The 26,149-nt window shown below is 39.0% G+C and overlaps 1 protein-coding gene across 7 annotated transcripts in view; it reads right to left on the bottom strand.

Moving 5' to 3' along the window:
- The window catches only part of LOC101471219 (A-kinase anchor protein 13), a 122,076-nt gene that overhangs the window by 81,919 nt on the left and 14,008 nt on the right, over positions 1–26,149 (bottom strand). For all 7 annotated transcript variants that reach the window (XM_024805051.2, XM_014414189.4, XM_014414180.4 and 4 more), the window contains exons 2-5: positions 19,614–19,657; positions 11,000–11,153; positions 5,106–5,260; positions 4,356–4,527 (exon numbers count right to left, since the gene is read on the bottom strand). In XM_024805051.2, the coding sequence (XP_024660819.2) occupies positions 4,356–4,527; positions 5,106–5,260; positions 11,000–11,153; positions 19,614–19,646 (514 nt within the window). In that variant the 5' untranslated portion in view covers positions 19,647–19,657. The remainder of the gene's footprint in view (positions 1–4,355; positions 4,528–5,105; positions 5,261–10,999; positions 11,154–19,613; positions 19,658–26,149) is intronic.

The following is a 26,149-nucleotide window of genomic DNA, read 5'->3' on the forward strand; positions in this document are numbered from 1 at the left end:
CTCATTTTTGATATGACGAGTTTTCTTCCTAGAACAATAACAAACTCAAAATTTTAAGAAGTGTGTGAGCTTTTCTGATCTCCACTCCACATTACTCCAGTCTTCCCAGCTTTTTCTTTTTTCCAGTCAGTTTTGTCTAAAATCTTGCCGGCTCTTCTGGTTTGGTCTAATATCCAAATCCAAGTTTAACCATTAGCTATTATCTGAGAAATAGCCAGAGGCTGAGGCAGCGCTCTAACTACTCCCAAAAGTCTTGTTTATGTCGTTTCACAGAGAGCAATTACCTCGCAGAGTTTATCATCTGCATTGGCTCATTTGGCTTCCTTTAACTGATTAAAGTTGTCAGAGTCAATGACTGGAGAAAATTGGCACTTTGATTTTAATAAAAGTGTATGTTTGTTTCCACTGATGTAGCAGTTTCTCACTACCTCAAGTGCTCAGGCTTCAGCAAAGGGATACTCAGCTCTATTTGTTCATACTAATACCAGAGTTAGAGATAAATCCGTGTAGTGGCGTGTTCTGTAAATACACCAGTGTTCAAATACAATGTACGTATTTGAACACACGCACTCTATTTTAACTCTGGAGTTTTCTGCTCTGGAGATCAAACCTGCTGTTTACGTCTTTATTTTGACCATTTAAAACAGCTGACTAGCCACTATTTTCACTATCTTTACATTTTGCACACGGTCACCTCATATGATAATACAGCACCTTTGTTCATCATGTAACAAAGGTCTATAGAGAAAAGCTAAACATGACCCATTATATTTGAAAGACAAGGACAAGATATTGGGCCTAGGTGGGATGTTGTCACATGGAGAAATGTCGCTTGCATCAGTTAGCCCAAATATTATAAAATGTTGACATTTTGGTTTGATCATCTTCACCACATGTCTGTCTATGGATGTCTCCATGACAAACCTTTTTTCAATTATTTTACAATGCAGGGAACAAAAAGAGGGGATGCAAAAAAAAAAAATGCAACTTTACAGTCCTGCTGCTAGGAAGGTCAAATCCAAGGTCAAAACAGAGGCCAAAAGTCAAACAGAGCTAATAAACAATTTGAAATCTGCCACATTTCATACCTGACACCTATAAGTCATAGAAACTTAATCAAAATTGGAAGCTTAAATAAGTGGCCTTCTGAAATTATTTGCCAAAATTCACCAGTAAACATGTGCTTCAATCATTTTTGTTCCAACAAATAACTTTTAGTCTTAGACATAACCTCGTGGCATATCATGAAGACTAGAGCCAACCCAACCAGTTTTAAGTGTCACTTTCACTTTCAGTGAGCCAAATTACTAAAGTGTGATTACATTTATTTCACAAGCATTTAGGCTGTAGACCAGTGTGAATAATCCAAGTACAGAAATATTTCTTATAGATAAAATGAACACACATAGGCGATGATGTAACGGTGTCAGCTGTTGCTTTCAACTGCATAAGCTCACTGTGAGAGACCTGAAGTTGCTCTTTGATTGTGTCAGAATGGCACTTCACATGCATCTGACACCCCGAAGAAAGAGTGTGATGACAAACTGAAGCAACTCGAGGGCTTCTGGTATCAATCAAGCCATAAATGGTATGTTGCAAATGTTTATTTTGGGATACTTTGAAAGCACCTGTCGTATATTATTAAGCTCTTAAAAATAAATATCCAAATATAAATAAATAATAATGAATATATAATTTTTATATATTCATTGCTTATTGCTTTCATGTTAAGCTTTTTAGCACATCTATGATTCTCATTTGCAGCTCCAGGATTTTTACTGTTGGATTCTCCCAGAGTAGCTTTGCATGAGTGACAAAAAACAAAATAATAAATTTTTATATTGGGCCTTCATCCGCAGTCTAAAACACAACGTTTGAGCTCCCTCTGCACTCTTTAAACCAGCCCTCTTCTGATTGGCTGCACCTCTCAAACTCAAGAGTGAAAAGCAGGTGGATGTGGTTGCTGTTAAGCCAGAAATATACTCCTGAGATCACAGTTTAAACTGAGAGACCACAATAAATATGTAGAAAATTTAAATTGCCATTATTCTTATGGCATACTCATATTTCTACAAAAAAATGTTCAGCATTAAACCCTTTATTTGTGAATAAAACTGGTTTTAACTACCCAATACCTGATCCTTTTTAGGTTGAATATGACCATGTCAAGAGAATAAAGGCGTTTGAGTGCCTTTAAGTAATTTTTTTTAAATGCCTTGGAGGTCTTGGATTTTTAATTCCCAAATCCTCTTCAAAAAGCACCTAAAACATTATTTGTATCTAGGAAATGCTCCTCCTCAAACACTCTTCAGTGGATGAATAAGACTTCATCTGCTGTGACCACATTGACATTAGCACAAAGAAAATACACAACATTATTAAAGACACTACCTGGCAGTGTCAAGTCAATGGAAGATTTAAGACAAACTATCAGGAATTCATCTTTTGAGTAAAAATGGTTTACATCCATATATTAGCCAATTTGTTGATCAAATTTCTCTGCTACCTGAAAAATGTGTATTTTGACAGCAAGTCTGGTCAAAGCTAGATTTGCACTTCTGCATTGGATTTTTAACTGATGATATCATCACTTACTGCATAAAATCAAGATGACACTACTTCAGTATGTGCAGCTGAAGAGGATGGTGTCAAGTGGTACCAAATCTTCACTGGGTGTTTCAACCCTTAAATGCACAACCCTCTAGTTGGCAAGTAAGCAATGGTGTTGAAATCTCTGTCCATCAATTCCAGACCTCAGGCTCACCTCCTGCCATGTCCGACAGCAGGTTCTTTCTGCTGCCTCAAGTCAAATTCTGCGCACAGCTGTTTCAAATCCTCCCCTGATATTATCTGTGAGCACCGTCCATGTAGATCGCACTAGCAAACATCTAAACCAAACTTCCACAATAAACAGCCAATATCTCTTTTTGTACTCCAGGAAAAATAACTGGAACATACAGTACTGCCTCCTTCGCATCTCTGACCAAAAGTCCATCCTCATCTCCACCCACAGAGAGTTCCACAATTGCCCTTTTTATTCTGTTGTAGCCGTGTTATCAGCTGATGGATTAGTCAGTATTGTTTTCACTTTGTGGGTCTGTGAGTGTTTATGCATGTGTCCTCGGGGCAAAATAAGAGACGTAATACAGCATGAACTACAACAAAGGGGGTTCTGGACAATTTTCTAGGTGTTTATACAACTGTCATGGGACAGATGATACCACTGTTTCAGCACAGCAAGAGCAAATCAAAAAACTTTACAGCTATGTGGTTCAGATGAAAATGGAATGCCAGATTCAACAACAGCTGGTATAATACTGTGGTTGCATTTATGCGGAAACATGTCTGATATGGTCTCAGGTCGCATATATAAGCTCCACAACAGCAAGTTAATAATAACAGAAATTTGGGAGAACAGTGGAAGGCAAATGTCACAAGCAAAGTCACATTTAAAGCAAAGTGCCAAGAAAAGATTAACCATAAACTGCTGAAGAGGGAGTGATCGTTCTACAGAGATAAGCTGCGACCACAGATACCTCTAAGTTAGTAGTACATTTAAACTTTCATAGTGTCACACATTTCCAATTTTTATAAAATGATGGATTTCTTGTGTTTAAAATGAACGAACAGTTTAGTGATTTAAATTTTAAGCTAGGAGCTGAAATGATTCCTGCTGGGTTTAGGTAGCCAATTTAAATTTACAGACTGTGAAGGTCAGACAGAAGCGGTACCTTAATGTTATTTCTTTCCCAAAAGCTGTGTCATAACCAATTTCAGACTAGCGTTGTGAGACTGGATAACTTCTACAGTTGCACAGGCTAAGTTCATCTGTCAGAAGGGGCGACAGCCGACTGTGATTAACCCAAACATCAGTGCTCCCGCTGTCGTAATGTAAAATGTGTTCAGTTCCACTCTGCCGTTGCAGTAATGGAGGTGGTGTTCCAGAGTGAGAGTGCAATATATAAATCATCCACCAGATTTGTCTATAAAGATAGAAGTTAAATGGAAGTCACTTTCAGTAACGCATGCTGCAAAGCACACACATACCCACACAACGTGGAGACAGTAAACAGCTTGTTACATCCATGCACTCATCTGAACTAATCAGTAACAAAGTCTTGTTGTTTTGACCAGTAATTACAGTGTCTCTCTGAAAATGCCAAAAAATAATCCTCAGTCTTCCTAGTCTGCTGATATCTGCTCAACAACATAAAAGGAGCCAGATAAACAAACACACAAACAGCAGGGTCATGTGTGTCAGTATGTGTTATACAACCATAATTTGTCAGTATGTTCCTGCATCAGTGCAGAGACATTCTGCCTGTTTCAAAGGGTCCACTGCCCTCCAGACTCACCAGTGCTGTTGGATCGTTTGTTCCCCAGTAAATTCCATCCTGTAGGCAGTTTGAGGTGGTGTAGGGCCAGTGCCAAACTCTCATCCAGACGCTCACACTCCTGCAGAGGAATCTGACACTCATCCAGCAACAGCGCCCCATCGAGGCCATCAGCCCGGCCCACAGTGCTCACCTGTGTGGAGGGTGATTACAGAGATGAGTCGAGTTTCATAGAGGTTGAAGTGAGCCGTAGACTAATGGGAGCACTCATTTTAAAGCGCTCAGCATGAAAGCATTAACCAAATGCCTTTTGAATAATGAAATATGTTAATGTAGGAAGAAACATCCACATGAGTGTATCAGCGCTAAGCTCGATTTGGGGATGCACTGTTTTGACAAAAAATAAATAAAAAATCATGTTCGGATTTATAAATTGGAACATGTTCCATTAAGTTTGAGTGCCCAAGAAAATTATTTTATCTTGTCCTACTCCTCAGAAAAGCAAACTCATAAAATTTCTATGGGATGATAAACTATGCTGAAAAGAATTCATTAACTGAACGCCAAGAACTGTCAGACATTAGGCCTTGTCAGGAAAGAAACAATAACATGGCAATCTTTTTGTTTAACTGTCACTTTGTACACAGAGCTGTATTACTTGTAACCAGTGGTAACCAATTTTGTTTTCCAGCCCTGTGACAAGCTTCTGTATTTCTATTATTCAACTGATGACATGCAGTAGGAATAGAAATGACTCGTCTTTCTGCTCACCAGGAACTGGGCCATGTCAAACGCCAAATCCTGAACAAAGCTGAATTGATGCTCGGCCAATGGCGCCACGTGAACCAGATGGGATTGTGGCTCCTCGGGGACACCTCGGGTGACTGAGCACAAGGTGACCAGCACCACTTCGCAGCAGTCATGAGCTACAAGAGACACAAAAAGCAAGGGTGAGAAGAGAGAAAGAGGGGATTACAGAGAACTGACCTGTGGAGGACAGTACCATAGTGTACAGCATTTTTCACAACGACAAATAGATTATATTGTGTATTTTCAGTGTATGAGATTAAACGTTTCTTTGTTAGGATTAACCCATTTCGGCTATAGATGACTGGCCTTGCTATAAACTCAAGTCATATGAGCTTAAATAATAACAATACAACAATATTTCAACTAAACAATAAAAAATTATTGCCCTAGCTAAAACACTAGTTGCTTGAACTAATTATTTATACTTTATTGATGTACAATGCCAGCTAACTGTAGGGTCTAAGATGTCCTCAGATGCCAGTCTTGCGGAAATTAACTTTAGTTACTTCAGTTACAGAGTATATATATTTCTGTTGATGCAGCCCACACAACTATCACAAATCATCGCAGCAATATTGGCTACTTGCACAGTTCATGTCGCAGGTTTAAAATAGATTCACTGCATGAGGTATAAAATGCATAAACGATATTTCTACGCAAAATTTTTAAACTCATCTGCTGAATTGTGTTCAGTTTTGAGCGTTTTCTTGTTGTGAGACCCAGCTTATGCAGGCTGAATCAATTGAAATATTGGTCACTGACAGTATCTCTAATAGTAAAGTAAACATCGTCAACGCTGTAGTGCCAGAAAACTACACTTTCTGGAGTGGCCACTAGTGGCTGGCAAGAACTATTTTGGTCTCTATGCATACTTTTTGACTACATAGCAACTATACAGTGGGTATACAAACTAGGGCTGTGCGATATGACCAAAATCTCATATCCCGATATAAGAATTCTGTCGTCCCGATAACGATATAAATCACAAAAATGTAACATTTTTGTCAATTCTGTGAATCTCGGGCAGCTCGACTTGCGGGAAGTGTTTCCAGCTGCGCGTCATGTAGCTGGAGTCGAGTGTTTTAACAGATGTATGAAACGACACATTTTTAGACATAAGTTGTAACGGCCGCCGTTTTCTTTGTGAGTATTTATTACACGGCGTGCTGCGGGGAAAGGCCTGTTCTAACGTTTGAGTCTAAGGTTTATTTTTTAGCACCTGACGGCTCTTTTTTACTTCTCATCCGTAAATAATCTGCCCTTTCACGTGATTCAGTTTATTTTGAAAAGTCTCAACAGGATCTTGAGCTTTATTGTGAAAGGTTTATGTGGAACATAAACAAGCGGACACGAGATGGTTTTACCGTTGTTGTTGCTAACGACAACGCATAAAAACATGCGCTTGTCCATCCGTGGTGTGGTTATATTAAATATAAGAGAAAGAGAGAACTTTAAGAAATTAATATAGCCACTACAGTGACCATCAAAACGATGAAAAATATTGCCGTAAAGAGTTTATTTTGCGACACCACGAAACAAACGATATCGTAAAATGAAACGATAGACGTTTTTATATCGTCATCCGATATATATGGTTATATCGAACAGCCCTAATACAAACTCATTTAAAGATGTGCTGTTACAGGCAGCTGCAGTTATTTGCAACAGTAAGCCTTACCTCACTATTTTTGATTCAATGTAATATTAACATAAAATGGTATAAGAAGATTGTATTTCAATTTTTGATGAATGAAAGTTGTTGGGGTTTTGTTACCCTATGAAGGAGTCCACGTAGTCACAAAAAGAAAAAACAGTCAAGCATAACTACGTCCACACCACTGTATGTCACTCAGACCCTAATGGGTTTGTGGATGCCGAAAATATAATCAAGGCTTGAGATGGCACCATATAAAACACTAATGTTGTGGATATCGGGTGACACTGGTTAGCAGCATTCATCTTTTACATATAGTCTATGGTTAAATGGGTCAAATATGATGGAGCGTTAAACCGGGCGCAGAAAGTGATGATGCGGCGATCCCAACATAATATGTGCTGTAAGCTCAATTTCACATTACCAACAGTCCATGCTGGCTCAGAACAATTAAATAAAAATTATTAACAAGTCAGGTGTTAATGTTATTAGTAACACCTGTACTGTTCTTAGATAAATCAAAAATATTGCTTTAATTCAATCTGCTCTAATAAGAGGAAATCAAGCTTAAATGGAACTTTTAAAAAAAGTATCTTTATTCAATTTAATCACTCCATTAATTGAATTTTTTCTCATTTTAGAAGCACTACTTGGATGAAATGGTGAACTAATTTTGTCACAGTAATGAGCTACAAACGAGTGCAGAGCTGCAATGCTGATTTAAATCCTAATTAATACAAATAAATTCACAATATTATTTCACTTAATGGAACATGTGTTAAATTCTTCTGACTAACAGCCATTTACTCACAAGTCACATCGCAAAGACTGAACAAAGCACACTAATGTCCACAGTGGTTTCCATAACTATTGCTTAGGGAGTGGGGCAGTGCCTGTCCCCCGACATGGGAACTCAACCTCACTCTCTGAACCCACTTTCCTCCCCAAGAAACCATAGAGAAATATATTAAGTAGAAATCAATTTATCCATTAATGCATTTGTTCATTTTCTTAACCACTTATTCAAATCTGGGTCACAGGGAACTGGAGCCTACCTCAGCTGGTGAGAAGAGCAACAGGCCCGTCAAATCAATTTAAAAATATAACATTTTTAATCTACTACGTTTTGGTATCATTTACAGTCCGACTAGTTTATCTTCCTTCCTCTGCTCTGGATTTCACCATGTGTAAAGTGTACACGGTGTGTAAAGCCCCTCCTTTTGCCCCACAGTGTATAGTCGAGCAGAGTAGAAAGCCATAAAACAAAGTTACTTGAGTTGAGGACAACTTGATATATTATTGCGGTGGCTCTTTTTTGGCACGGCCCACTTCAGAAGCAGGAAAAAGTACACACAACGCACACCTCACTTTTCATCGGTTATTTACAATGAAAAAAGATTCACTGTTAATTTCTCCTAAACGTGGGTACATGTTATCAGTGCAACTGCACAGACATACTTTTTTGAAGAAAAAAAAAGCCTACATATTTTCCCTAAAAAACAAGAAAACAATCATATAAATTCAAGTTCATTTCACTTTATATTTTTCACCTTGCTGTGCCGCCCCAGTTTTGACATCCTCTGTGTTACTGTAGCAATTGCTTTTTAAAATGTGTTAATTTGGCAAAATAAGATTGAAAAGTTGCTCATTTTTTCAGTTTTGTCTAAAAGAAGAAAACAAAGAGAAAGTCAGGGAACACTGCCATGGTCCATCTGTCCACTCCCAACAAGATGTCAACACACACAGCCAGTTTCAAAACTGATTTCCCACTTGTAGTTATTAAGCATTGCATGAATTCACACATAATTTCTGGAATCTACTCCACGTCACTGTGTGCTCTACAACAAGATCAGCCACATTTGCACGTCTGCAATACCCTTCGTTCTGGGAGAAAACTTTCTGTAACGACAGATCCATATATTTTATAATTTGTCAATGTTGTATGTCGCTACCAACGCAGTCAGAAGGCTACTAGGCAGCTTGATAAATATTATTTGAATCAGAGATATCTTAATCCAAAGCAGTGATTCAGTGAGTTTGCAGTCATTTTCCCAGGTCCCCTGGGAACTCTATCCCGCGACCTAGTTGATCCCTTTAGAGCCCAGAAGGGCCTGATGGAGAAAGCATTGAAGCAAAGCTAATCTGCTGGTAAAGTGACACCAACTCCCTCCCAACTTTAAGCATTAATTTAGTGGAACTCGTACCAAGATAACACAGTTTATAATCCTGCCACTTTTATTTTCCTCTGTGGAACGTGGACCATTGAAGGAAGCAATGACGTCAGTGACATTTCTTATATCATAAGACCAGATTTTATTACATGAACATTTTGGTAGCATAAACCCTTGTTACCACATCCAGAACATGTGACCTCCAGTAAGCTCTGATGTTCCCTAAGAGCTCGAGATTTTTATAATGTAATATTTATTCTTCGAAAGCCCAGATGGTCTGGAATAACTTAATGTCATAGCTGATTCCTCTTATGCTCTGATCAGTCAGTGACTGAAAATATTCAATTAACATGAACTCTGGTCACAGGGTCACAGCTGCATTGCAGTTTTGACTACCTACTTTGTATGTGCAGAGATCTCTGACTTTTTCTATCAAGGTTTCCTGTTGATTCTTGTTTATTTTCCAAGAAAAAGCACAGAAAAACAATTCAGACCAAATATGTTCCATTTTGCAAGTAGAAAAAGTGGGAAAAGCTCCAAGAGGAGTGATAAATGGGATAGACTCTAGAAAGTGAAGTGATTCCTCTTTCTCCAAAACAAAACATTAGTTTAAAATGAGGACAGCGGTAGCAGATGATTAATCTTTTTTTTCTCCTTCCTGGTTTAACACCTCTTTTAATATTAATTTGGGATGCAGCACATGATGAATACAGAAGAATTTAAAACCACCTTTTAAGATAATGTTCAAACTTTTCCTCAGTTCTTCTGGAGCACTGCTACTACGTTTTGACTCAAATACACAAATACAATACAAGTGATCTGCCATAAAGTCGACTTTTATGATGGCTATAAAGGTTTAGAAATGAGGTCAAATTACTGGGGGTGCTCTTTCATGTATGTAAATGCTGATACTGTACTGAATTACAATAAAGTGGACAGGTGCTAAAGTAAAGTGACAAGTAAGGGGATAAAATACATTTACTTTGTTAGATAGACAAGTTCAGTTGCTTCTTAATGCAAATATTTACTTAGTCAATCATGAGGAAATGCAACTCAATGCATTTATGCATGTAGACATGGTCAAGACAACCTGCTGAAGTTCAAACTGAGTGTCAGAAAGGTGATTTAGGTGATTTTGAACATGGTTGTTCAAAATGGGCTGGTCTGATTATTTCAGAAACTGTTGATCTACTAGGATTTTCCCACAAAACCATCTCTAGGGTTTATATAGAATGGTAAGTAAAATATAAAGCGAGCAGCAGTTCTCTGGGCAAAAGAGCATCGCTGCATGTGAAATGCATTAAACCTTGAAGCAGATGGGCTATAGCAGCAGAGAGCCAAACTGGGTGCCAGTCCTGTCAGTTAAGAAACTGGTCAGAATTGGTGTAAACATAACAAAAGCAAACATCCTCCCTTTTATCAATGATTCGGGCTCTTCTTGGCAGACTCAGGGCTCTTTAGTAACAGCTGAGCATCAAACACCACAGCCTACCCATGTTTTGTTGCTGTCCATCCCTTTATGACCACAACATACACCTTTTTCTGAAGGCTCTTTTCAGCAGGATAAGATGTTCTGCCAGAAAGCTCAAATCAACTCAGCTCCAACTGGTTCCTTGAACACGACAATGAGTTCACCATACTTAAATAGTTTCCACAGGCACAAGATCTCAATCTAACAGAGCACTTGTGGTGTGGATGTGGTGGAATGTATCGCGGATGTAACTATGTGATGCTGTCATGCCAGTGTGAGCCAAAATCTCCATTTGCTGACACAGACGTAACATCTTGATGAATTTACGTCAGCAGTTCTTAAGGCATGAGGCGGCCCAACGAGATACTAACAAAACATTCCTAAATAAAACAGCTGGTGCACTTTCATAGAGCATCAGCTTTAGTTGTTAATAATCCAGGCTAATCTTATTTAAAAGTGTCTGCAAACACAGTCTCTAACAAATATTAAATGCTGTAGGTGGAGCTGCCATCCTTTGGGTGCTAGTAAGCTGCAAGGCATTGTGGGTACGATGGCTTACCGGGACACAAAGCCTGCAAGGTGTCATGACTGCTCCTCAGGGTGCTGGTCAGGTGCCTCTGTGTACTGCCAGCGAACAGCAGGAAGTAGTCCACGCCCTCCTCACTACCAGCCAGCTCGTCATCACTGAGCTGTACTGTGATAACACAATGACCCTGCAGAGGCACGCAGACGGAACGTTAGGAGGGAAAAGGAAAAACAGAAAGAGACAAAAAGAAAAGACATGTTTATAACATGAAATGGGCACATTATCATCCACCTGCAGATGCCTGCAGTCTAACTCAGCCCTCTTCTCAGTGGCCTACATGTCTTGGTTCATCTACTTAGCCATAGATACCAATCTAACGCCATCAAGTCAGTGTAATTCAATCACTGTCTGTCACTTTAGATGCATTTATTGGCTGCAGTACCAGGTGTGAACTAGACTCTGGACAAGTGGATACCAGATTTTAAGAGTGAATAATAGTGCGTGCGGAGACTCCTGATCTTCCTGAGCACCGCAGTTGTTTACAGCAATTACATTAACGCCTCAAATTAAATATGGTAATGTTTGTTTGCTGATGAAATGTTACACACCACATCATTAACAAAGAAACAAGCAGACAACATGGAGGAGCAGCTGGACTTCTGCAAAACAGTGTGAGCACAGTCACCATCAGAGAACAGCACAACAAGACAAAGAAGCACATTCAGCTTAGAAATCTAATACAATAATAATCATCACAACAACAACTAAAACAAAAGTCTTTAAAAAAAAAAGAAATTTGAATAAACAGTCTTCTCATGTAAGCTGGATTTCCTATTAGCCCTTTTTTGTTAGAACATTACAAATAAAAATATACGTAATGAAATAAACACCACAGTGTAAGCTAAGCAGCTAAATAGGTTCAGGATGGTACTAAAAACACAGCCTGGTCAGTGTAAAAACTATGCTGTTTGTCCTTTTTCATGTATTCTGCATCATCAGCAGGTGCAGATGCTAAGTTTGTGCCTTGGGGTTCAGCATTGCCATGGCTCTTTTAGTACGCAGGATTTTGTTTTTCCACCATTAAATGCTTCCAACCAGAAATTACAGGTGAAATTTAACTTATAACTGGTATTTATTGTACACTGCCACTGGCCAATAAACTAAATAAAATAAAATAAACCAAACCATCAATTTGTCTACACATTTTCTTAATACATTTAAAGGTACAGTTTTAGTGACAATTGGCTGATTTGTGACAGAGCATCAATGTGTCATCTGAGGACACTGAGGAGGAGAAATAGTAACAAAAAATAGGGATATTGTTCAGAATTAGCTGCTTTCCACTGTAGGACTGCAGCTTCTTGACATGGAGGAGGGATAATGGGACATTTCAACCCACTTAATCTGGCCACCGTTGCAGTCTTTTTACTGGCCTCGTCCAACGTGAGCAGTCTGTCGTGACGATCTGAGCTTAACGGGGTTAAAGGTGTCTCCTCCTTCTCTTATAAAATGGGAGCCTCCGGGCCATGTTCCTCGCAGGCGGATATCAGCAGGTGGACAGCAGCGAGGCAAACCAGCAACCCCAACATTGCAAGGTCTCTGTTTGGCAAGCCACTACTGATGCTTAACAATGTGAGGGGGCAAAATGTGCTCAAAGACAACCACATAGCCCAGAGGCCATACAGCCAGAAAAAAAGTCTTCAGTAACCTTCAGACAACCAGGACTGTGCACAATGTAAAGGGTGTAGGCTTTTCTATGCACAGCCAGTATCAGTTTTAAAAAGCAGAGTCACTGAAGTAAATGAGTAGTAGATGGGAGGAAGCCAGCAGGCATGACATTTTCTCCATTAAAAACTCATCTCTTATCCTGAGCCCAGATTGGAAATTAGGGCTTGGTGCTATTGAAAGGATTGGTACCTCAGAGGATTTGTGAGTTTGTACTCCATGTGAAAATGAAAACGTATTAGTGTGAAATAAGTTCCACATTTTCACAACGAACAAAAGAGAAGCAAATGGAGAAATGGTTTTCTCTCCATCGCTGGAGGCGAGTGGGAAATTACCTCAGTCTGAATACCACTCTGCTGCTTTTTGACACAATAGGTGCTCAGATTTCTTAAAGCAGCCCACCAAAATCTCCTTATTCCACCAAAGTTAATACCCACCTTTGTAAATAACATTATAAGCGATTGATAATTTCCTAACAAAGAAAAACACTTTAAAGGGGACAAAATAAATAGCACAAATCTTAGAATATTCAATCTTGGTGTTTGAAATTCAATTATTTAAACAGAAGAAAATTACAGCATAGATCTGAATGATCAGATCAACCAGATCTGATCAGTTCCAGTACTTCAAATATGTCGGCAGGAGGTGGGAGTGAAGGTGAAGGTGAAAAGCCAGAGATGTGAAACATCTGCTGGAGAAGGGAGGAAACGAGCACACAGAAGCCCCACAATAAAACTAACCCTGCTGACATTAAGTTTTCAAAACAACAGTAATTAAAATGGGAAAAAGGAAATATTGCAGTGACTCTCCAGCTTAATATAGAAAAACAAACCTGTGGTTTTAAAGCGGTGCTCAAATGGATGTCTTTCAGCCACACTGTATGACTGTGCTCTCTGCTGGTTATAAGTACTTAACTAAGTGACCTGCTGGGGTATTGACCTGCTAATCATGGAGCTTCAATAGGGAACAGGCAGCTTTTAAGCAGCATCAAAAGCACAGCTGGAGACTATGAACCCAACCCTCTCTTTTTAAATATGCATATACGTGTAGCCTTTTCCACACATCCTGCTGCAGCGCTGGTTTCATCTGTCCAGGTAAGGTAAGGCTTGGTTTTAAGCATTTGCATATACTGTTACGACTTCACACTGATAATTATTTTTAAACTTATATTGAAATTTTAGTGATTGTTCACTTAACTCAGGCTTTGTTTCTTACTACAGGCAGCTCTATCCTTCACTTCACCACCCAAACTAATTGTCACTTGTTACTTAAATCCAATAGATCTTCATTTGTATCTTTTTGTGCACTCTGTCACATGAAATCTGCGATAACAACACATTTTTTAAAAACAACAACAAAAAAAACATCCTTTAATGATGTTCATTAAAAAGTTAGCCTCAAAGTTTATGGGTGTAATTGCTTGTCATTGTGATTCATCCTTCGTGGTATTAAGCCATTTTTATTTTTACAAGCAACTAAAGCCAACTCAACATGAGACCCTTCTTTTGGAAGCCATATATTGCAACCTTTTGCATGGTTTACCCCTTGCTGCTTTTGTTCCCAACATACAATTTCAAAGCCAATTTACGGAGCAAAACCGGCCCCTGTTTACACACTAACATGAAACATTGGCAGAGCAAATTAAGCAACCCACAACTTACAAGTCTGCTGACATACAGAGCATCCCTTGTCCCTTCAGGAGGTAAACATGCACCAAGCAGCATTCTTCATGCAATGAAATGTTTGTATTGCCAATATGTGAACTGACTGCAGCATAATCTAAAAAATTAGAGCTTCACAAACGGTGTAACTAGCAGATCATCAGAGTTAGCAAGTAAGCTAATGTTAGCTAGGATAATGTATATTAAACCTAGTTGTATCAAATGAAACCCTTCTGGCCAAATATTAATGTCAGTAAAACTGGGGCAAAACTTCTTTTAGCCAGAAATTCGTGGAGCAAAATACCAGCATGACTAAGGCGTAAGGAAGTCCTGTGACTGACTGACTGTTTACGTTATTACAAATGTTACAAACAAACCATTGCCACATTCACGCAGCAAGGGACGGGATTTTTGGGATATTAATTTATACAAAAAAAATCTAATAGTTTATGCAGCTATTTTAATTCTAATCTAAAAGACCCCCCCCCCCCTTATTTTTCCTGTAGTCTGGTTTAATGTGCTATTAAAACATTAACAAAAAATAAACCTATAAACTGTTTGCCCACAAAAAAAAAAGAAGAAAAAAAGAAACTGCTCAAATTTACCATCCGTCAGACCAAGAAAAGCTGTTTTGTGTGGGACGCCTTTAAATAAGAACAAAAATGTGAAATATCACGCAGGCTACTCCAGGTGAAGCTAACATGTCACACTGATTTTAGAGCAGTCTGCTCTGGGGGACAATCTTTGGGCAATAATCCTAATACTATACTGCCAACAGTGAAAATCAGAAAGTATTTTTGCCTGAAATGTCCAACCCTGAGGTTGCTTTACTGCTTGATATAGATACAGGCAATGTAACAAATAGGTCACAAAAGCTAAACCAGATAACTTCACCAGTTAATGTCATTCATGATACTAACTTGTGTACTGTGTCAAATGGTATTGAATTTAGCAGCATGCACATAACAGTGCAAAGTAAATGTGTATGTATGTATGACCCACAGCCCACAGTAGCAGCCAAGAGCAATACAACACTGGCTGTTAGCTATCAATCTGTAATCTCCCAGCATGTGCAGCTTTATCATTTCAAAGTCAATTTTGTCTTTATTATGCTAATAATCAAGAAATCACTATGGCGGTCTCTTTATTGCTTTGAAAACTAAGTACTCACAGGACAGCTTATAGAACTCCCTTTATAACTTGAAGTTATCAGTTCCTGTATCATTTTATTAGGCTCTCGTACCTTTGTGGGGAAATGTTGACCGACTCTTCTTTACAGCTTAGCTTTATGCATACCTTAACGTCCCACAACAACATTTCAGCCCGACTGAGGTCTGCACTTTGGGCGATTGCAACACTTTTCTTTTTCAGCTATTCTGTTGTAAATTTGCTACTGTGTTTGGGATCATTTTCAGCCAAGCTATAGCTGTCTGACAGCTGGCCTCACATTTGACTAGAATACTTTGGTACATAGAAGAATTCACAGCTCACTCCATGACTGCAAAGTGCTCAGATCCTTAGACTGCAAAAAAGCCCGAGTTATCAACCATCAACCACTGCACTTAACAACTGGTAGGAAGAGCTGATATGCTGTGTTTGGTTTGGTTGGCACTGTTTATTATGGACAAACATCTCCAAATTGGCAAACATCTTGCAAGTTTGCACACCTAAGCCATGCTGCCATATTTGTTTCAGAAAAAAGAGGCGTTCTTCAGGTAACCCTTTCATACAATTGCTCATTCTGTTTGTAACTACAATGTCACAAACTGGCTTATGTGCAGTTTTTCTGAGCATTACACAGACCCAACTTCTGGTGAATTTCCTGAGATGTCCAGTCTGGAAAAATTGTCCCGCTGTGTTAAAACATGTCTGAATGTTCAGAGATTGGCAAACGGCTAAAGCGTCTGTTTTTACAGAGATGGTCATTCTTGCAGATGGTTAGTTAATCACGTGCTGATTAGCAGCACCTGGCTACTACTTACCCTCTTAATTCCTACTTCATAGAGTGAAAACGTTCCTTTTTCTCATGACTACACATGAAAGCCAGTACATAAAACAGTCCGACATACTTCATGACAGTGTGTGTACGTCTCGTAACCATTTTGGCTGTATTGATACATGCCATGTCAATATGCCAGCTATAGAATGTTGGCTGCAATTCATTTAAAGGCTCTGGATGCCATTAAAAAATAGTATAATTGTAGTTATCCAGAGAAGCTTTAACCTGGAGACAATAACCAAGCAGTCAGTTCACAGGTTCAGCCCATGTAACTGGTACCATGCCCACAGTCACGCATGCTGTGTTAACCACTGAACCCCTACCTGCTTATTTAATTGTAAGCCGCTCTGGAAACATTGTCTGCTAAATGCCAAGAATGTAAATAGCATGTTTACTCACAGCTAGAACAACAGAGTCTCGCTGTTATGGAAAGAAAACTCATTTTGTTAAGAACACCCACAACTAATCCCCTGCCTAACAAATCATGTAACCCTCTCCCAGCGCTCGCTAAAATAAAATCAGCCCTTACTCAATTTCTTTACCCATAACATGCTCATTAAGAATCCTTCTGAGGACAAAGTAATATTGCAAGAATATCAAGGCCTTGACCTCTGTTCTTCTCAGAATATGTAACTTCTAGATTTAGTTCTACACTTATAGACTGGGGCTGCCATTTCATCTAGAAGGTAGAGCCCATGAACTATATCTTTTTTTTTCTTTTTTTAACGATACAATTACAGGCTGGCTACTTAACCCCTATGAGCTATCTCACTGTGAACTGCTGTGATAAGTTTCTAAAATCTGATGTCTAATGAGGCCTGACTGCCTGCCTGGTTCCACTGAGGAGTTTGAGTGTAAATCACAGATAAGGTTGTCTGGGTGGTTAATGTGTGAGCCAGTATAGCCTTTAGAGAGGCACACATACACAAACACACACATCCCTCACTTATCTCATTTCCTATGTGCCTTCTACACCTGCCAGTGATAGGAGACCAGTGTAACCACTAAGATCAACTCAGAAACTCCCCTCAAAACACAAACCTCATTAAATATTTATCAAATAGTGCAGAAACCCCGGTAGAACTCAAAGACATTTTAACTCTACCTGGAAGTCCATTTTGGACGCAATTCAAAAGTCAGTAATTAAGAGTTATAAATGAGCTATAAATGGAAAATTTAAATATTAAGGGATTGCATATATCACTGACATGTACCAATCAGTTTGAAGTGGTGCATGTAACCATATCTATATTAGGTTTTGTAGTTTAATTACAGATACTGAGTTATCTGTAAAACCAAGGTTGTATAAAGTGGGTTTAAATTTACTTTAAAATACTAAATGACGCAAATGTGGCTTATCCTCCTTAAGCGATGCACACTCAAAATAAAGATTATAATTCCCTCCCTTAAATAAAGACTACTCTTTTTTAAGCAAGTTTGCAGAATTGCTATTCATTTATTTTATTTAGTTTTTTTAAGTAAAGCCAAGTTATCTGTTTTTACACCATTATGCAAACTCACCATCTCCAAAACAACAATAGCAGCTAAAAGGATCATGAAATTGATTGAACTTAAAAGGAGGAGTGAGTGGAAAAAGCCATATGGCCTGATCAGCAATATAAGCAACAATGCAAAGCGTTACATTTACAAGTTGAACACCAGCTGTGTTGCCAAGCTTTAGGCAGCGACAATGAAAGTAGCTAGAAAACTGCTGACATAACCCACATGATATGCCACACAGTTCGGCAATCTGAGACGACCTCAGCAACAAGCTACATCTCATCTACTTGATCTACCTCACGTGACTTCGCTGAAGCAAAACACACAGGTGCCTCGCTCCAAAGGACGGGACAAAGGACCGAGAATGACAAGAGACTCAAGCAAGCAGCAAGCTCCAGGGTTAAAAAGTTAAGCCATTGTGTAGTGGCCGCTTGAGACCATCTTCAAGAGTCACTCCCAACAGACTCCAATGTCCAGCTCGTTCATTTGTACCCAAATATGGTTTTAATACGTCCAAACGTGCTAACTTCGTGCTCCAAAAATCAACATAGCAATGATCAAAATGCCCACACTGAGCATCACAATGGCTATGTCCGTCATTTAGAAACAGTGTCTCGCCACATGTTTTCGCCAGCTAGTTTATTCCAGCAGACAACTGCACAGAAATTTGTAATGATTAGCATACAGCACCTTTAGCTATTGTTTTATGTAGTCACAAATGGAAAACGTCTCTACGCAAAGGATATCAGGGGCAACATACTCAACCTGCAGCCTTGACATCCCAAACATTCGTCAATGCGGTTAAAATATGAATGAATTGATGAATATATAAAAACCTACTTCTGGCTGCTCACAAGGGCTCGCCACAGCGGGGAGCTCTGCATGTTTGATTTGGCTGAATTTTTTATGCCGGATGCTCTTCCTGATGCAACCCTAAAGGCATTCGTATCTCCTCGTCAATAAAAAAACAGTATGACTATGAATGGCTATGATCAACTTATCATGAACAAAGGGATGTTTGGAAAGCTGGTTGTCTTTGAGAATGTTCATCTATTTATCTCTGTAACGTTGACATAATAACAGGTGGTTAAGATACCTATGTACTTCAAAGCTACACAACACTAGGTTAGGGTATTCCTGATGTGTATCTCTTCAAAAATGAATGGATCAAAGAAGACACTTCCAGGAGTGAAAGGTTTTATTCTGACTGAAGCCACAGTGCTTAAATGTTATTTAAAAAATTGATTAAAAATTACTTTTATGCTGTCTTGTAATATTTCTTGTCATTCACTTCCTACTCAGTTATGTGGGTCTATTTTCTTTCTTTTTCATCATCAGTGTGTCAACATGCAAAATGATGACCTCAGACATAAAAGCGGACAGTAAAAACAGTATAGACCATTTTCCAGTCAGCAAACATTAAACATTTAGTTCATTTGCATGCAGTCCAGCATGCTCTCCACTATCTGGTTCTGCACACCCACACAGCTGTTTTCAGTTGTTCCTGTTAATTAGACCTGTTATCAGGTGGAGAGGTGGAAATCAAGAACTGACATTCCAGGCATTATATGAGATCATCAAACCATGTAAACAAATACTGATAAAGAATTACGGTTTCCCGGCCTAACGGGTTCAACAGATCGAGCGCCTTCACCACCACACCTACACAGCACGTGAATGCAGAAGCGTTAAAAGAAAAAATAATTATGTGAACTGGAACAACAGCTTTGCTGCTAGTGTTGTGTGATTATGTGATACTTACATACAATGGAGCTTGCTGTGGATTGAGTTTCATGTCCCTGGACACTGTAAAAAGAAGAACAAATTAAGGGTTACAACTCTAATTAGGCATCTATATTGTAATATAAAACAAAATCATGTCTTAAAGCGGTACTAAAACCTGTCTGGCCGTTAAGGGCACCGCAGCAAGCTGTAAACACAATATTATCCTATCAACAATTTGTAAAACCGATATTTATATTGTATTACATTTGATGCAGGCACTAAGCAAAATTAGCATATATTGACATCTAGACTCTGGTGGGTCTAAAATTGACTTTGTGTTTAGCTCTGTTTTGCTTCACTTTTTACTCGTGCAGGCTGCCTACGTATATTAACAAATGCCTAAATATATGTGGCGACCAGGTCAGTGTTATCCATACACTAAATTATTTGTGGCAGCAACCTCGACTGCCATGTATTGATTTTTTGATCTCCTTACTATTTAAAAGGGTACGGTTTTATTCCAGTGCTGAGCTGCATCCAAGGAAACAATTTTGCTCAGCTTCTTCTTGACCTGCTCTCACACACATACACAAATACAGACTGACACATTGACTTTCTGTGAATAGTCCTTCTTTGTAGTGCACACAATCTGAATGTATTACCATGCACTGAAGGAAGGATTATTATTGGTCTTTCTCCACATAGCGACAGGTGACATCATCATAAAAGACACAAGTTTGTTCAAAACTGGTACATCAAAGTCTGACAATGCTCTTACTCCTCAAATAAGTTATTAACATGTTTATGCCCAGAAAGAAAGAAAGAAAGTGCGTGGGTGGGTGGGCATTAAAAACTAAAACAGAATTCACTTCCATAACCATATTACCTTCAATAATCTACAGTCAAGTGTGTCAAATAAGGAGCAAAGCAGTCAGGTCGGATATGGTTTGAGGAGATTAGCACTCTGTTATTAACTGTTAATAACTAGACCTGCAATCAAATATTGCTAAAGTTATTTAACTCAGATGCTCAGGGCTTACTGAGATCCAGACATAGTCTGAACCAGAGTTTTTAACTAAACAGAGTCCATAAAGTGTCCAGGAGAATATCCAAAAGTCCAACCAGTGTGATAGCTTACCACTTAAATTATTTATTTCAGTATTTCCATGCTTCAGCCAGCACTGATGTGGCAGCTAAAGCAAATGAGGGTCAGAAAAAGATATCTATAGCTAACATGAGGAGGAGGACAGCAGCCAGCATGCCGCTGTGGGAGAGCCAGAAAGGGCAGAAGCAGCAGATGAGATAGGCACGCACTGAAAACGCCTCCTTGCTGCAGCTGGTAATTATCCTCTGAGGGTTCATCAGTACAAGCGACATCTTTCACTTTATAGAGTAATTTAGTCCAAATGAGAAACTGCTCTGAGGAAGAACTATACGCTGCCTGCCCAGACAAAGGTAGGTGTGAGCTCGTGTAAACATATAATCGAGGCCTTTAGCTTTTAAAAAACCTGATATTTCCCTAGGGTATTGACAAATACCAAACAAATGATTCATCAGGTAGCCAGAAACTCAACTTCACATGAATGCCTTTACTCCTCCATGCTCACTGGTTGTATAAATAAGCAAATATTTTCTAACATGTCAGCCATAACAACTTAATGAATTGATAATGTATCAGTCACAGCTCCAGAGCTTGCCGCACAGTTCAAAAGGGACAGAAGATAATTAAATAATGGAGATTACGACATGTAAGCTTAGTGGGGTTTTGTTTATTACCCTTTTAGAAAATCCTTTAAGTCTGTGTCAGACAAATACATATCCAGAAAATCATACTGAAAATTAATTATTGACAAATTTGTTACATTGACATTGCTTACTTTTGAAAAAGCCAACAAAATGCAATATGGAATAAACACTTTATTTCCCAAAACATTAGAATATTATATATCTGAAAAAAAAAAGAAAAAAATTATATTAATGTGTAAGACCCTTTCCTTTCTTAGGCCCTCCTTTTGCACAGTACAGACATTCATTATTAATAGAGAACACGGGCTACAGGGAATACATGTGTAATATATATGCCTGATTAAATAAAATCCCAATTTATAAAACAGGCTAAAAAATAACTTAATTCCAGTACTGGTTATTTATTTATTTATTTGGTTAAAATCTCTTTGGGGTGTCAAAAATTACTTTATGCAGAAAAGACCCCCGTAGCTAGAACATTAAACCTAAACATATTTTGTAGTACTTTGGAAAATGCTAGCAAACTGCCACTGGGACTACTCTATCCTAGTGATGCTTGCTAACTGAAATAGTCTGGATACCGGAACAGGAAGCATGTACAGCAGCTCTTCAGAACATTGCTGTGGACAAGGTGGCAGTTAAGCTTGGCTCTGGCAGTTGTCCCAATACTCGGTGGGAGATTAAGAGTACAGAACAGACACACACTGGATCACACGTGGGTTCCTGCCTCCTCTTATCACTGATTAGTCCCTCACTAAAAAAAAAAATAAAGCAAGAAAAGTAAACCACCAATATATTTTGACTTTTAGTTCTTTTACAAGGATTTGTATGATCAGTTAGCAGGATTTATCAGTTTATGTTCACATTTGATTCCTCACTCCCACTCGAGGATGCAGGCCTCAAAGCCTTTCTCTGGGCACAAGGTCAGAGGCGGTGGGTGTGTAATTACATCCAAACAAATGCATAACAGCTTTAGACTTGAGGATGAATGGATTTGAAACCTTTGTGTTGAACTTTCTTGTGGAGATATTTGGCTGCTTGTATTCATCAATGAGTCAAGGGACTGGTCACTTTTGAGACCACTCTCCTTGGTTATTTGCAGAGAAAATTTTCTCTTTTGTTTGCTGTTCTTTGGCACTAAAACAAGTCCTTGCTGCTGGCCTGCAGTGGTCAGCAGTGCATTAATCACATGAACCTCACAGCGGGGGAGGCAGCGTCAAAAAAGGCCAAGACCTAATGAGTTCAGCAGAGAACTGCTGGACTCAACAGAGTGCTCAAGTGCAGCGAGACCAATTCACTTTCTGTAGCCCAAACCAAACTTTTTTCCACTTTTTCTGCTAAATAAATAGCCTTGAACTAGAATTAGGCAGATCAGGTAAGGGGATAATCAGTAGCTCTAATAATACTCTGGAGCCTAATCCGCTTGCCTTAAGTGCACTGGGCCAGAGACCAGCTTCCTCACTCACCACATGCACAACTTTGACTGATAAGACTCTCACGTAATGTCCTCAACAGTCCCACTGCTTCTTTTATATTTTGATATTTGGAACATTTGTCGTCTCCTAGTGCTCTTTTTATAACTACTCCAGGCAAGACATGGGTAGGAGCCTTTACTCAAGGACGTTTCAACAGGGCAGACTGACAGCTTTATTGACTTGTGCAGCCAGTGGGTCCTTGTTATTTTGCTAATGTGATATCTAAGTGACCGCTAACTTAACTCAGTGCACAACACAACAATATCTGGTTGGAAGCAGAGGCTGTGCTACATTCACATTTTTCACTATTGAGGACAGAGATGATAACACTTACTCATCCAAATGCAGGTTTTTTGTGCCCTTTATCAGCTGTGCCATGCTTTACATTTGCGACGCCTTCACACCTGGCAGCTGCACACAGCAGCTTATTTTGCTCACTTCTTCAAATTCATTAAGGGGGCCAAAAGTCCTTGTGACACCCTGATTTTGCCAGCCAGTTATGGTAAATGTTCTTTTCCAAGAAAAAGCTCTTGTTAGGCTCTTGTTTTGTTTTAAATCAATCTTTAACATCTACAGATCTCAACAACAAACAGAATAAGTGGCCGTTCGTCTGTTTAGAGTGAGAGTGCATTAAGCAGCCGTAAACTAGTAAAACAGTTCAAGCTTACAAATATTTAGTTAAGAGAGAAAATAAAACAAGTGAGTAATCGGAGTACAAAAGTTAAGCACACTTGAAACACACTTTGGCCATTTCCCTTTTGAAAAAAAAGCCAAGCTATACGCTGGGTGGTGATATGGCCATCCACCTCATTCCATACTCTGGTCACTTCTGTTTTTGAGTTCTTTATTCCTGATATAATGTAGAGCTGTGCACGCCAAATAAAAGGAAATTGACAAAGATCTACTGCATCATCTCAGGATGTAATTGCTCCACCGTCTGCCTAGAGTTCATGGAGGGGCCTTTAATATTACACCAGACCTCCAGAACTTCCTCTTGGGTGATTTTTCATCTTGTCATGGCAACTAACTTCAGCTTCATGACTAACAGGCAGCACACACACAGAAACACAAACCCACTAGTTAATGCAACTAACCAATACTTGTCTGTTAGCATGTTTGTAAATAATTTCCAAGAAATAAGTTACATGTCACCAGACCAAAGGTGGGAGATATGCTGATGTCATACTCTGCCATAACAGATTTACAATACTGTCATTACTTTGAGAAACACACACACTCAGGCACGCACACACACACTTAGGTTTTAAATAAACTGTTAAATGACTGTCCCTCCCACTGATTACCTTTATTAACAAAAGCGTTCACCTTTAAGGACTTTTGGATAACATGATCGGTCCTGAAGAACAGTGAAGGCTGGGCCTTAAAACTAATGGTTATAAACAGTGGGTCAGTTTGCCTGTATTTATATCTCAAAACAAAACATCAAGAGGAAAGATTAAACAAATTCTGAACAGGTTGATGGAAGCACAGCCTGTCAGGGGCTTACAGAACTCACAGATGGTAACAACCTGCGTTTAGCACACAGGCTACACTCCACTGGTTAGTTACTATATTCAAAGTCGTAGCTAAACTCAGAACTTTAAGTACAAAAAGTACCCAGTTTTTGCTTAAGGTAGAGTAAAAACACCACATTGAAGAAATACTAGATTAGAGTTAATATCCATTGTATGGCTTATGTGTTTCTGGTATGCCAGATGACATGCAGATGACCATCCACTGAAACAAGCTGTTTTAGCTCCTTTCGCCTTAAGACAGCTTCTTCCTGATTGGCTGCCTCTCACAAACACAGGGACCACTATCCTCACCGACAGACCTGGAGCCTTATTGCATTTTGACACCTGCAGTTTGCTTACTCTGATGCAAACTGCAGGTGTTTGCATCAGAAAACCTGTAGGTTTTCCTCATGGTTTAGTTTCTTTTCACAAAGAAAACACAAAAGAGTGAGATCTAAATTATTTTTAAAATGTGTTCAGAGTGAGGTATCCATTTAAGGTTTAAATACCATAACAGAATACAGCATTGATGCAAAGGAAAAACTGTGATACAAATTTCAGATTACATCATCTGCACAGGCAATATTCTTTATTCACCTTATCACAATTGTTTGGTATCTTGACAAACTCCTGAGAAAATATTTGCACCTTTATCTAGCACCAGTTTACTTTGGCTCTTATTTGACATTTTGTGCTGCAGGTCCAGGAACAATCAGGTTTCTCTGAGCTTTGTCCACTCGCTCCTTTTTTTCCAGGGTTCTTAATAGAGGTGGGATTCAGACAATAACAGTAAATCAAACCAAAACAATGAACTAACAATTCTCTATGTATTTATGACCCCAGGAAGCCCTTTCACAGGGAGGATAGGGAGTCGCTTGATTAAATGTAATAAAGTATAAAAATATTACTGAATGCATGTCTGGTATCAGTTCATCAGATTGCCATTGATCTGCTTTCTTCTGCTGACCTCGTGGTCATACAATATAGTGGGTGTGACAGTTCATTTGGTCTAACAGTTCCTCTTGGCCAGCAACAGTCATTCAGAGAGAGAACACAGGGGACTTCTTAAATAGCTACATCTGTGGGTCATTTCTGGTGCAGGAAATTACAAAAAAGGTTCACACTGAATGCATTGATTTCTGCATCGCATAGGGCTGCTGAGAGGTAAACAAGTTCCAGGCAATTTACTGCAGCAAGACAGTATGCTGCTGTGAATAATACCTGGAGTTCTGGGTCAAGTTACAGAGTGCACATACAGATTTCATCCTTAATAATGCTAAAACCTGACAAAACAAATACTGCTTGATGTTCTTTTAATTACCGGTAGATTAAAAAAACAACAAGAACAACTGTGTCATTTCCAAGTGTGAAACTAAGCAGGAGTAAATATTACGTTAGAGCTTTGCTTCATTTAGACAGAAATGAGCCTAAACAAAACTTTATTTTGCCTGTGCAATCAGATATTGAGAAAAAATTGTTGACCCAAAACTGCACCAAATCATACCACAAAAGAAAAAGAAAATATTCAGTGAAAGAAAACTCTGTGAAAAAATAGTGTATAAAGCAAACCCTTTCTCTGGTAACAGAAGAACCTTGAGAAATGACATCCCCTAAGCCTGCCCTATGGCCACCCGACACCTGCTTATAGAGATGACACAACCCATTAACTCCACCTAAAGCACTGGGTGCAGCCAGCCTTTGGCCAAGCTGCTTAAGAGTCTCTTTTACAGCAGAAACTGCCTTTGAATTGCTACTAAAACAGATTTTTTTTCCCTCTGTAGCTGAAAGGCTGCACAGAGGCAGGGCATGAGCCACGTTCAAATGCACAGCCGTCACAA

Source organism: Maylandia zebra, linkage group LG1, assembly GCF_041146795.1.
Source record: "Maylandia zebra isolate NMK-2024a linkage group LG1, Mzebra_GT3a, whole genome shotgun sequence".
Classification (NCBI taxonomy): domain Eukaryota; kingdom Metazoa; phylum Chordata; class Actinopteri; order Cichliformes; family Cichlidae; genus Maylandia; species Maylandia zebra.